The sequence below is a fragment of the Mercenaria mercenaria genome, chromosome 2 (genome assembly GCF_021730395.1).
Source record: "Mercenaria mercenaria strain notata chromosome 2, MADL_Memer_1, whole genome shotgun sequence".
Lineage (NCBI taxonomy): Eukaryota > Metazoa > Mollusca > Bivalvia > Venerida > Veneridae > Mercenaria > Mercenaria mercenaria.
This window is the reverse complement of record NC_069362.1, coordinates 128,500-143,114: the sequence shown is the minus strand read 5'-3', so window position 1 is coordinate 143,114 and position 14,615 is coordinate 128,500. Positions and strand designations below refer to the sequence as shown.

Below are 14,615 nucleotides of genomic sequence, written 5' to 3'. Positions count from 1 at the left end.
TGAATAAGAATTTTTAAAAAACCAAGCTACTGACTTGAACAAACGGTTGTCTAGCAATTTTCGCGACAAGGACTTCCTCCGCGCTCAAACATGACTTTACTGCAAAACTTTTAAACAAGGTTTGGATGCAACAAAGGGGGACCCAACACCAGAATAATAAATAGCTCCCTGTTCTTCGAACCATTGATGCACTGGAATTTGAAAAGAGGACTTTTTTTTATGTGCACAATTCCATCAAAAGTGTACACAAATTGTTGAAAAAATGAATATTTGCCAAATAGATGTTGCGATTTTTTTTTTTGTAAAGATAATTTTGTTATACCATATTTGGGCATGTGGGCTATATTTTTCACAAAAGTTCATTAAACCGATTTTTAGCCCTTTACTGTATAACAATTAAAAAGAAAATAAGGAAAATGAAATGCATAAATGATATGTATGTTTAAAATACGGCTCTAATCTTCCTTTTAAATTTCCAGAATATTTTTCATAATTTCTCACATTTTTACGTGCGTTTTGCAAAAGCTCGGTTTTTAAAAATACCCTACCTCAAAGGGGTGTGTTCTGCAGTAATATTGAAAATAAAATTAGTTTACACAATAAGTTTTAATACAGTTAAAGTTAGATTATCAGACTGCGTGAGTGTATCTAATGATATGAATTATACATTAATATACAGCATGTCCGTTAAAAAATACTCAGTTTGAGTGTAACTCACTTTGGAACCTTATGAATAATATATGAAAATTCAAAAACAATAAAATGTGTCTTAGTTTTTATATTCACTGGATATTATGCAGATTAAAATCTTGTAAATACGAATGTTACGTATATTTTAACATAGGGGATGCGTCAGGTCATCATGTACATGTCGTCTGATGATGAACTCTCTATTTAGGGCCTCTAAGTATTTAATTTCACTTCACAATTACATTTTATCCTTATATTAAATTATATAGTTGAATATCCTCACTCCGTTACATATTTAACTCAGATATACGTTAACATGTAATTCAAACAACATTTTACTTTCAATATTATTTTTTTATAACATGGCACCCTTTTCATTGCCCTTTTTAATATCCTATGATGCAATGTGCAAGTAGAAGATGTAATTAGTATACGTTTATATGTATAATTCTAAAACGCCTTTTGAAATGATTTTTTTCTTCGATATACATTCAGATTTTTTTAAAAAATCCTAAGCTTGCATTCGATTTTAATATTAATGATATTTTATAGTCATGGATGAATCCCAATGAATCCATTAAATCTCTGACGTATTCAAACGGCCTGTTATTAATATGTGAATAACCACCCTGTCCGACTTTTGCCCAGCTTAAAACAACACATTCCCTTGCGTGGCGAACAACGTTGTCAATATATACACTTTCAAAACGCCTTGGAATGTGTTCTGCTACTTCGAAACTCAGAGCCCAGTCATATAAAGGTAATCCATATTGTGGTAGAGTCAAATCAAGAAACTTAACGCCCCCATCGCTTGTGACGTCGCAGAATGGCGATCCGTCATATGCATCATAACCTTTGACTTCACCAGACTCAATGAAAAGTTGTTTATATTTTCCCGGTCCATCACCAAAACTTCCAATGTATTTCCCTGTAAAATTAACGACAACACATTGTAACAATATATGGACTCGTTCAGGACAAAACACAATTACAGCAAGATAGTATAGCATTAAAAGACAGGAATAATATACTTGGAATTAGCAAAGAATAACAAATCAAAATATGACATTAGAAACAACAAACTGTGGTAAAATTCTATCTGATATTCTATTGATGATAAACCCGCTTTGCTTATCCTTATTTATTTGTCATCCAAATCTTCCATGCTGTCTTTTGAAACAGTTAGCATGGATTCGAGGTATACCACGTTGAAATCCATTTTTATTCATTTATTTATGTTACTTTTCGTGGTGGAGGTAATGACGTTTATTCATGTCACAAATACCTTTTAAAAATTTTACTAATGTAGGCACAAGCTGTGTAGCGCTCGTTCTTGTAGTATCGTATTTAGAGAAGGTGCGGGAAAATAACGTTCATATAGAGAAATGACGTCAGGACGTTTCAAAGTTGCACAACAACAAAGTTTCAGTTTAATTTCATGATTTGTAGTGTGTGTATATGTGTGTGTGTGTGTGTGTGTGTGTGTGTGCGTGTGCGTGTGCATGTGTGTGATAATATAATCCTTTTTTGGAATAAAAAAATATACTATTAGAAAGAAAGTGCAACTATCAATATTTCTAATTCTTAAAGCATTTCATATTACACAATATATGAACAATGCATGAATCGTTTGTTGTCATTCACAGCACAAGTGTCATCTGGCATAAGGGTTGCCAAATGGGGTTTGTCAGTACGGGTAAAATCAACATAAATGCAAGTCCGGTATGCAAGAACAGGTATTTCTGTTAATATAGTGTACCATTTACAGCTACTAGTCAAAAATCCACCCACTTATTTCTATGTATAGAATAGACTGGATTATAGTTCACATTAGTTTTGCTAATATTCGCAAAGAGAGCATCTTGCGAATTATAACGAATGATATGCTGCATTTAAGTCACAGTTCAACAAAAATAATGATTTTTTTTAAATTGTTTAACATTAGAATCAGCCGCAGAAGTTGTCGAAGTATTAAGTCGCACCACATGATCTATATTATTTAGAAATACATCCAACGGTAAAGCTGCAGGCATTCAATTACATTTTTCTCTAAATTGAAATGATATCTAAATAATATATACGTTCAATTATCATCTGCAGCTTTACCGTTGGATGTATTTCTAAATAATATAGATTATATATATTGAATAGTTCCATTACCTGGCCTCGTGTTCACTTCTCTTTTTTTATCTTAGCTGTGTTTGAGTCTAAGATTTTAATATCAATATTAATAAAACTTCAAGATTAAATTTCAACTGATATTAACCATTTAGACTAAACAGTCACTTAAAATTAAATATTTACTCAAAATGTGATTTCAAACCTGCAATTTAGATATAAATTACCAAAAAAGTTAAGTTTCATTATCAAACTCAGCTGGGACTAAAAATGTTTTGTAAACATGGGGCCGGTTCACATTAGATAAGTTATGATACAAATTGATATATTATATGTGTCTATTGATCAAATATATCAAGAGAGCGGCACGTAACTGTTCTGCATATGTGTCACATTGAAATGCGTTGTTCGGCTGAAACGTATTGTTCCCGGAATAGTTCTAAAATGGTTTATTTTGGGATTTTTGTATAATGTGTAATATTTCGGGTTTTGGAAAATGATGGAAATTGAATTTTTGTTTTAAAAAACTTCCGATCTTTTCATTAATATTTTGCCAGCGGATGCTTACAAATTTTAAAAAGGGGATCGGACAGTGTTATGGCGTTTTGAAATGCAGAAAAAAAACAGTAACATAAAATCAAGTCAATATATTACTTTTATGACGCAATCAGTGATCCTCGTTGGTGGTTAAGGTATTCGTGTTGTATTTTTCGTCGGCAGTTTATTTCCCAGACACGTAAAATATTAAACTGTATTTAATCTCGTTTTTCTTTAATATGATATCATGCTTTCTGAAACTTTCCTGTGATATTTTTAAAGCTCAGCGATTTAGTTTTGTAAATTTTACAATCTTACACTTCACTTAAGATAATATTGCCCAGGCGTAAGTTCAATATAGATTTTTTCAAAGATACTGCCGATTTTATACGAAAATAAGAAACAAAGCAATGAATTAGAAACCAGTAAAAACAACTTTCGCAAAGTATGTAATGCCAAATCAAAAAAAAAGTATTGAACGGATGCAAGATTCGAACCGTCATATCTATCGCTACAAAATGATCACTTGACCGTCCGCTTAACTTACTATGCCATCAAGCCAGCTATCGATCTTATATCGTACATCTTTTGTTTTAAACGAGAGTGTCACTGATTGTTTATATACATCCTGCTAAAAATAAAAATGCCATAATATTGTGCGGTACGTATAAATGTACGGGTCGGAGACTTCACCTGGATTGAGAGACATTCTTTAGACCTAAACACTGACTCTCGTTTGAAAGACGAAATATTCTTCGATCGATACACTGGATTTAGTTTAATTGATAAAAAACCATGGAATCTTTATTAAAACATTCATTTAATTATAGATGCATTATTCAGCTTTTATTTATTCATTTAAACTTTTAATTTCCAATATGTTTTACAAGAAACAAGTTTCCATAAAAGTTTGCTTAAGAACTATAATCATTAAACAAAATTCCCAAATAATTTTGATCTTCAAAAATTTATTTAATTTTCTATTTTTGAATTTGCGCATTCTAAAATGAGTTTTTGAAATGCTCTTTCAGTGATTTTCATTGCTTAAGCTAATTTGAGTCTTTCGATTGAAACTCATTTTGTCCTTCGAACGAGAGACAGTGTTTAGATCAAGAGAATGCCTCTCAATCCAGGTGAAGTCTCCAACCTCATGTATACAACATGCAGTGAATAAGGCGAAATAGATTTTTACGGTAAGGATATCTGAGGTAGAATATATTAAATTCTCTGAAATAAACACGGTGGCGAAATATTTTAGAGAAACTGTGCACGTGTATTGCGCATTAGAATGCTTAACGACAATTTCTTGAAAAAGTAACGCCCGCATGCATTATTTTTGGTATTTCTTTCATTTCAAAATACATATTTTGTAACAAAATCCTTTTTTTGACCTGTTATAAGGAATATATTTTTAAAAATGGTATATGTTAGATATTTGTAAAGGAATATGCATGGTATACATTCTGAAAGAGGTATATGTAAGATATTCGACAATGAATATATTTGGTAAAACAATTCAAGTAATGTAACATATTGGAGGCTCAAAATTCATTTTGGCAGTACATGAACACTTTTTTTATTATAAGGAATATTTAAAAATGGTATATGTAAGATATTAGACAATGAATATATATTAGTATATAATCTGAGTAATGGAGCATATCTGATGCTCGACTTTTACTTTGACAATACAATTTATGCTCATATTTTATTTTGAAAGTATATTGACTTTTTTCTGATTTGTTATAAGAGTATATCTTAAAAAATGGTATATGAAGGATATCTGTAAAGAAATATACTTGTTCTCGTTTTTTGCCATCTTTGCAAATATTCCATTTTTAGAAAGCTGTAATATGATTTCATAATACAAAAAATGTAGTACATAACTTAGTCTTTGAAACAAATTAGTAGACTGTCTTTTGTAGATGTATTTTAAACTAAGATCCATTTTTTTAGAAAGCTACAATATAATCTAGTACTATTATACAATGCAATGTTTTTGAAACTAATAATAGACTATTTTTGGCGGATGTATCCCTTGGTTATGAATCAGTATCAAGAAAAAAGTAAAGAGTATTAACTAAGTATACCAATTATAACTATAAAGGGGTTATTTAGTTGTGTTTATATTTGACAACACACTACCTTTTGTATACCTATGTTTAAAGATAGGTATCATATTAGTTAAGAACCAGTATTAATAATAAGATACCAAATAGCAACTAAATCTACCATTATAGGACGACGTTTAGTTAGTATGTTTAAATATATTAATAATAGAATGTATCTTAAAACATTTATGTCACATATAGGTAGCTGAGGAGTTATGATTCAGTATTAAATAGAAGGTTACCAGTTAAGTAAGGTTTTCAAATTGTAAGCCTTCGACTTGAGTCTCGTGATTTAAAGATTAGTAAATGTTTTAAACCACTTCATGCAAATCTATTGTATAAAAGTTGATAACATTATATTATACCAAATTAGTAGTACAATGTTGTTACTATTAGCTTATTAAGTTTTATTGAACACAACAAAATCAATAAGGAAGGATTGGCAGCCGATATACATATTTCCTCCTCATCTTTTTTGTCATAAAATGATATCTTTAATGCAATATGTGACGATCTCGATAGAATCAAATGACTGTTATAATTTAATTAATTTCTCATGAAGGCTGTTAGTATATGCTCCTTTAATGTAAAATGGTTAGGAAACTACAAAAAAAGACAGCAAATCTTTCAATGGTTGAAGTGTAAAAAGTATACTATTTGTCTCCTGCAAAAAACACATTCAACACCCTTCAAAACTGATACATGGAAACAGGAATGGGGTGGAGAAGCTATTTTTAGTGGAAATAGTAGTAACAGTGAGAGAGTGGCAATTCTTTTTAATAGTACAATTAATGGTAAGATACTATGTCATGAGGAAATAATTATTGGACGAGTGATATTTGTTAACACTGTTGTAAATGAAACAGAAATAGTCATTATTGATTTATACGGTCCAAACGAAGATAACCCAAAACTTTTTGAAAAAATTGAGTCCAAAATTCTAAAAATGGATGACATCAATTTACTAATCGGAGGACACTTCAACACAGTTATTGATATTAATAAAGATAAAAAGAATGGACAACTTGAAACACAGAAAAAATGCAGAAAAACCATAAATGAATTAATTGATGTATGTAATCTGATTGATAGTTGGAGATTTTTTAATCCACATAAAACACAATTCAAATGGCACTCAAATACAAAACTACGTATATTTAGTAGAAGACTACTTTCTCATCTCTGATAACCTCGTTAACCTTATGCATAACTGCTATATCAAACCGGGTTATAAATGAGATCATTCATTGGTCAAGATCAATATAAATTTCTTAGAAAATAAAAGAGTACCAGAATATTTTAAAATAAATAATAGTCTACCCCTTGATAGTGAATATCAAAAGAAAAGAAAAGAAAATATATGTCGCTTGACTGAAAATAATAAAGATGCTAATCCAAATACATTATGGGAACTTATAAAAGGGGAAATAAGAAATCAGACAATAAAATATGCAACCTATCAAAAACTTAAAGATAAAGAAAATGAGACAGTTTTAGTCAAAGAAATAGATACACTAGAATCTAAATTGCATAATGGCAGATCAGATAGCGATGAAATATCCACAGAAATTAAAAGAAAAAAACAAGAACTGGAAAATATATATGATAAAAAAATAAACGAAGCAATATTAAGAGTAAAGCTATCAATATTAAAGGAAACGAAAAAAAACAGTAAATATTTTGCAAATCTGGAAAAGAAAAATGCAGAGAGAAAAACAATTTTTAAGCTAAAAATAGAAGGAAATGAAATAACAGACTCAAAAAGGATATTAGAAGAGGAAGACAATATTTATAAACTCTTATATAAGAAGAAGTATAATTTCTATGATAGCTCAGACTTCTTCAAACCAACGATTAATAAATTAAGTGACAATGATAAAACAGTGTGTGAAGGTATCCTGACAGAGGAAGAATGTTACAATGCATTAAGTGAAATGAAAAATCAAAGAAGTCCAGGATCAGATGGCATTACGAGCGAATTCTACAAAACTTTCTGGAATGAACTTAAAAATATTACATCAGTTCAATAAACTACTCTGACCAAACGGGAAATTTAACAGTATTGCAGAAACAAGGAATAATCTCACTATCACCAAAAAAAACAGGAAAAGATTTATTAAACTTATCAAACTGGCGACCAATAAGTTTGCTAAATGTGGATTACAAAATTGCAACAAAAGCAATTTCAGTCAGATTAAAAAAAGGTTATTCAAACAATAATAGAAAGTACAAAAACAGGTTTTATCAAAGGAAGATATATAGGAAATGTCAGATTAATATTTGAAATGATTGAATAATTGAACAAAAAGAATTTACCAGGACTTCTCCTATTTGCTGACTTTGAAAAGGCCTTTGACAGTCTAGATCATAACTTTATGTTTAAAAGTCTGAAACACTTGAACTTTGGTGAAAGCTTCATAAAATAGGTGAAACTTTTTTATGATGATGTTTCAAGTATAGTGATTAATAACGGCTACATGTCCAAGACTTCAAATCGAAAGAGGCGTAAGACAAGGATGTCCACTGTCACCTCTGCTATTCATAATTTATATGGATATATTAAGCAATTATATTGTGAAAGACAAAGTTAATAAAAGGTATAGAAATAAATGGGTAAGAGATTGTACAGTCACTCTTTGCAGACGAAACAACCTTCGTTAATAGTGGAACAGAAAATTCCTTTGAACGATTAACTGATGTTATAACAGATTTTGGAAATGTATCGGGTTTAAAATTAAATACTGATAAATCTACTGTTTAAAAAGTTGGATTATTAAAAAACATAAATATTAAAATTAAACATTAAACAAATACTTTTATTGGGACATCGGAATCAGCAAAAACGCTAGGAATGATCTTTTCGAATGCCTTTGAACAAAACCTTGATAATAATCTGGAACCTAAGAAAAATAGTTTTAAAAACTGTCTTAAACAATGGCAACATAGAAAATAACACTCATTGGCAAAGTAACAGTTATAAAGACTTTTGCTTTACCGAAATTAATATACCCGCTTACAGTGCTACCACACCCTCATATAGCAAAATTAATGAAAAAATAAAAGCAATGTTTCAATTTATATGGAATGATAAACCAAAAAAAAATCAAGAGAGATATATTAACACTCAATTATGATGAAGGAGGTTTAAAAATGACGGATTTCAAGTATTTTCTGAATGCATTAAAAGCATGTTGGGTAAAACGAATAAATGATGAAAACAAAAAAGGAGCATGGAAATTGTTTTATGAAAACATAATATGTAAAATGGGAGGATCTTTATTATTTGAATGTAATCTCAACAAAAATGACATTGGAATGATATGCAAAGAAAATACTTTCTTAAAAGACATATTATTAGCATGGAAATCCATAAAAGATAATGAAAATGAAACAGAAGTAAGTCATCAAATCATATGGAACAACTCAGATATAAAAATAAATTAAGAAAAAAACATTTGTCTATAAAGAGTGGTATGAAAAAGGCATAAAGTATATACAACACTTCTTTGACTATAGGTCAAAGAGTTTCTATTCCTTCCAAAATTTCAAGTATATTTATGATTTGGAAAATATAGATTATTTAAAGTATCATCAGCTAGTTAAATGTATCCCACAAAACAAAAAGGTAAAGGTGAAAGAGAGTAACATAGTATATGATAGAAATGAATCTTTACTTACAACACTGTCTAAAACAAAAGCACCAAATAAGTTTTTGAATGAAATGCAAATGAAGAAAAAAGGAAAACAAAAATTAAAAAACGAAGCCAAATGGGAAGATGTTTTAGATAAAGAAGAAATAAAATGAAACAATATATACCGACAAGTATTCAAATCAACCATAGACTCAAAACTGAGAAGTTTTCAATACAAATATATTCACCGTCTTATTTCCACTAATAAGTATCTATTAAAGGTAAAATTAAGCAATTCAAGTCTATGCGATTTTTGTACCATGTATGTAGAAAGTCAAGAGCATTTATTTTGGGAATGCCAATATGCTCAACATATGTGGAATAGATTAACTGATTTCATAAGTACCTTAAACATCTCTGCATACTTTAATCTAGAAATAATCAGTTTTGGTCATTTAGTAAGCGGACAAAATAGAAATGTAATAAACTTTCTGATCTTTTTAATGAAATCCTATATTTTTCAGGTGAAAAATAAAAAACTCTTACCTGTCTTTGACAATTTTATTTTATATTTGAAACTAAGAATTAAAATAGAATAGGAAATAGCCACAATACATAACAAAATAGAACAACACAGGCAAAAATGGTCAGTTTTTTATAGTATTGGAGAAATAATATGAGCTGTCTTAATAACATTTTGTACGAGCTAAAAAAATGCATTTTTCCATCAATAACAGTATATAAATTTAATAGAGAGCATCCAAATCTTCATTTTCTTTATTTTTTTCATTCTTTTCCTTTTTCTCCTTTGATTTACTTTTTTTACCCTCGTCCTTTTATTATTACATTTTTCCAATAATATAGACATATACTATAAAAATAAAATGAATATTGAAGATTAATTAAGAAAGTACTTGTTTATCAATTTGTTGTAAATGTGCTGTATTTATTGGAAATAAAAATATATTACAAAAAAAAAAAATCCTGCACCTAAACTTTTTATTCATTTGTTTTCAATGCACTGTGGAAATAGGGTCCTGCGTAGCATTTATACGCAAAAATTTACATACAAATATATCGTTTCAACGTTTATTTTTTTATTATTTTTTTTTTGTGTCATTGCATTTCCCAGGCTGATTCGAGGATTCTAATTTTTCACATGAATTTCGAATTTCCATTTGCGGAATATACTTAAGTTAACATATCCACACGGAAAAAAATATTTGAACATCGGGTTTGCGCATTTCCACTGTTATTATCTAACGAACTGCATAATCAAGAGAACATATGTCCGTATGTATCTGTATGTTTCTTACCTGACATTCTTGTTGTCCAATTTTCTGTTGTTTAGTATTAAGCAATTTTGATATATTTTTTCTTTGCTCTAAAATAACGCGTCCAATGGTGTTAAGATTTTGCAAACCGGTGCTGCTATCTGATAAACGGAATACTTTAACTTTGCTTGTCAAATCCAGTCTTGCATTATGCACCATTTTTACAGTAAATACTAGTACAATTGAAGCTCCTAAAACAGCAAAATATTTTTTGTCTCCCTTCAGTGTTCTAAGATTCATAATGACAAAGCCTTGTGTCATGTATTCGCATGGTTAGAGCGTATTGATTATTTACTGTTATCCAGTTACACCGTATAACTAGTGTCCTGTCGTAGCTAGCTGCATTACAAAATATGTGGAACTAGCTTTGGTATAGCCAAGGGCGTGGTTTTATGTTGTATAAATAGAAGTAAAAAAGGGAGTCTTCAGTTCAGTTTGACAACAAAACCAGGGGTCTGCAACTAAAATATTCTAACATTGGGATAAGAACCTCGTGTATAGGTGTTTTACACCTGACATGCTAAAGATATATATACAGCTTTGACGAATCAGATAGCACTGTACCGTAGCGATTATTGTATTGACATTGCTAACCAGAGATTTTGAGTTCGGCCCTCGAACGTGGAAGACTTCTTTATGAAGGAAATAAATAAAAAGAGTACATAACTCTGTCAATTATATTGTCTGAATTATTGCCCTATTTTGACTGGGATATTGGTTCAGATGTCAGAAACGTCAATGTTTTGTAAAAATTATTTGAGATGTCGCTTTGATGTTCGAATATTCGAATTATTTGGATACTGATTTTAGATTTATTTATCTCAATTTATAACAATATTATACATACCAAAATTTATGACAAGAGGGATTATTTTAAATTTAGTATTGTAAATGTTCCCCATTTGGACGGGAATGTACCTCAGACTATATCTTATGGGGTATATAATTTTCAATTAATTCGGTTTGCCAGACCGTGTATTTATGTCAAGTATTTGAATGAACGTAATCAATATAATACAAATAAACTTCTTCCGCAAGGCTACCTTTATTACAAATCGCGTAAGTATTTTGCTAAATTTTACTATCGTAATTCTGGTCTGATTTTAAAATTCAATAGTAAAGTAAAGACACTTCTGCGAGAAGGTATTTCTAAAGCCGTTTTATGGGGATGTGGTTTACAGACTTCGTAAGATCTCGGGTCATGGTAATTTTCCAACTGCATTTGGTAAAATTATAAAACGTTTTAGTAAAAGAGGTTACGACCCAGTTGTTTTGAGACATACCGCATGTTTAGTGTTCAACCCGTTTGCAGTTGGACACAACGCTTTCTTCTTTGATTGTGTCTGACGGAAGAGGCGGCGGACTCTATTCAAGCAGTTTTTAAATCCTACCCGGACTGAATTGTTTTGATATCTGTCTTCTGGCCTTTTTACGTCGGGCCCTTAAGGGTGTTTCTCTTGTTCATCTGTCTGTGTTTTTGGTTCTTAAGGGTTGCTTTTAAAATACTTATACACGAGCATTTTTAGTTCTACATGGCATGCCTTTCTGTTTCCATTACGTGTGTTAGAGTTTAACCTGGGGGAGATTACTTTTATTTACACTGTCCCGTGTCTTTCGAACATGGTGGTGATAAGATTTAGTTTGGGTTAGCACCATCAACCGGTTTCAGCTCTCCAGTGGTGTTTTTGCCACTGACTGTTCCAAGGCGGTGCCCCACTGTGTTCCTTTGTTTGTTCGTTTTGTCCTTGTGTGTTGGCTTTGTGTGCGAGTGTGTGTGGTGTGTGCACGTCTGTGTGCAGTGGGTTTTGTTCGGGAGAGGCTGTGTATTTGGTACGTGACATTCCCTGTTTGATATTTGTCTTTGTTTGTTTGTTTATTATAACAGTCTCTACCTTTAGACAAGCCACATAACACAGTATTTTGGCTGAGCTATGGCCCTTTTTAACTTGGAAATTACTTCAGATTTCCAACAGTCCATGTTTTGAAAAGAACTATATGATTTATTAACTATGTTAGTGTAATAGAACACGTGAACATCCCGGCCTGTCAGACAATCATCATTTATTTGGGAAAAAGTCATTGCCGTTTGATCAGCCTAATCAAATACATTTGCATATTCCTCTATTTGACTGGATGGTCGAACCGGGGACAGAGACTACAGGAACAATTTAACACTCATTACAATATTTACAAGTTTATCTACAGAAAAAATAAAAATGTTTATTTTCAATGAATGAAAGAAAACTAAATAGAGGAATAATGTAACGTAGTACTTGGCCTGAAGTTTGTCTTTAAAACATAACACGATTATGACAGTTCTAACATTTTTTTTCTACGAAGAGCATTGCACAGTTACTTATAAATGTTCAGTCGAATTTCAAATATATTATCAATGTTCAATTAGCCTTTTAAAACAGTCTTTCACAAAGCAAACCACGGGTATAGGACTTCCGGGTCTTGAAATCACGAGGAAAAAATACGTCTGGTGGAAGAAGCTAAAATATATAACATATGGTAAGCACCATAGCATATATAAATAAAGGTATAAAACTGCTCCTTTGGATACACCATACCTCTGCATGCTCCAATAAATAATACGTGCTAATTATACAAAATATACGTGCTACTGAGTTCATACGTCACGTGATTACAATTCGTCACTTATTATTTTTCATTATTTCTCAGATTAATTACTTACTAGTCTAATGTTAAAGTATGATAAAGATATGAAAAGATTATAATGGAAATTTATACATAAGATGATGATTAACTGCAGCTATTATTTACAACCACAATTTAACAAAAAACAATGCAAATCAAACGTAATACAATCGTTGCCATGGACGAATTATCGACTACCATACAATAAAACGGACATTTTATAGATATGCAATATAAATTTAAAGTGCAATTACATACTAAATACACGATACTATACCTGTCAACACATACATTTATACATTAAAATGCAATGCAGTACCGGTTTTTCATAATTTACAACGAAAATATTGACAAATACGTTTGATGACAAAAATTAGTTGCTTATTTTCACGTTACACAATTCCAATGTAAATTTTACAACTTATACAAACGAAACATTATAGATTCCTCTTTCGAAATGAAAGATTTACAAACGTCAGAAAAACTTAATACATGTATATAAGCCTAACATTCCGAACTAGCTTATATGTTGCCGAAAAGTAAACAGTTTACAAAACTCTGTAGAAAGAACAAAACCTTTACTAAATAAAATCGTAATTCAAAAATCATACAAAAATCTAACAAATAAATTTCCTACCTAGATCGAGCAAAATTTTATTTCTACCAAGAATAGAAGAGTGACATAATGTCGTCTCAATACTGTTATGTTGTTTGCACTAAAGATCTTGTCCAGTCAATTTGTATGCTTATGTCCCGCCAAATATTGAATTTTCACGGGAACCTATGACATAGCCATGAATTCTCACTATTTGGATTTTCACGGGAATCACGACTAACCATAACCCTGAGATCAAACCACTTTGGCGCGAATGAGAATTGGACAGGACCCGTTATAGTGGTTTTGGGGATAAAAACATAAATTACTGAAATAATTTTGGCCTCTAGGTAGCAATTCCCTTCTAGCATACGCTGCAGGTAATTTCTCTTAGTCACGTTCCTGCACTAATGCAAAGCCCAAACCTACATCTGAAGCATCTACCCTCAATATAAAAGTCTTATCTAAATCTGGCAACTTCAAAATAGGCGGACACATTAAGCTTGTCTTCGAAGTCTGGAAAACCTTTTCTTGACTTTTACCCAACTCTACGGCGGAAACATTTGGGATAAACCTCCTGTAAAATTCGACTACACCTAAGAATGAACGTACTGCCTTCTTGGTGTTCGGTCTCTCGGCATTTTGTATTACGTGTACCTCATTTGGAACTGGTTCAAGGGTCTTGAAATCTCCTATCATATGCCATAAACATTCTAACTTCTGAAACCATATCAGTATCATGCGTAAAAGTAACTCACAAACTTCTTTGCGGAACTTCACAGTAAGCAAACAACATAGCCTTCAAATACCTATCCCTATCTCTAGGTCTCTCACTACACATACACTTCAACATTTGCTTCAAACTACCGTTAAATTTCTCTACTGAACCGTTACAGATACGGTGATACGATGTTGTAATTAACTGCTTTAATGACAA

The 14,615-nt window shown here is 31.0% G+C and overlaps 1 protein-coding gene across 1 annotated transcript; it reads right to left on the bottom strand.

Moving 5' to 3' along the window:
- Window positions 1-586: 586 nt before the first annotated feature.
- On the bottom strand, window positions 587-10,663 carry LOC123562514 (uncharacterized). Its single transcript, XM_045355148.2, has 2 exons — window positions 10,405-10,663; window positions 587-1,618 (listed from the first exon to the last, which is right to left on the bottom strand). Exons 1-2 carry the CDS (start codon window positions 10,409-10,411, stop codon window positions 1,182-1,184), a joined length of 444 nt encoding a protein of 147 aa, XP_045211083.2. The 5' UTR covers window positions 10,412-10,663; the 3' UTR covers window positions 587-1,181.
- Window positions 10,664-14,615: the final 3,952 nt, after the last annotated feature.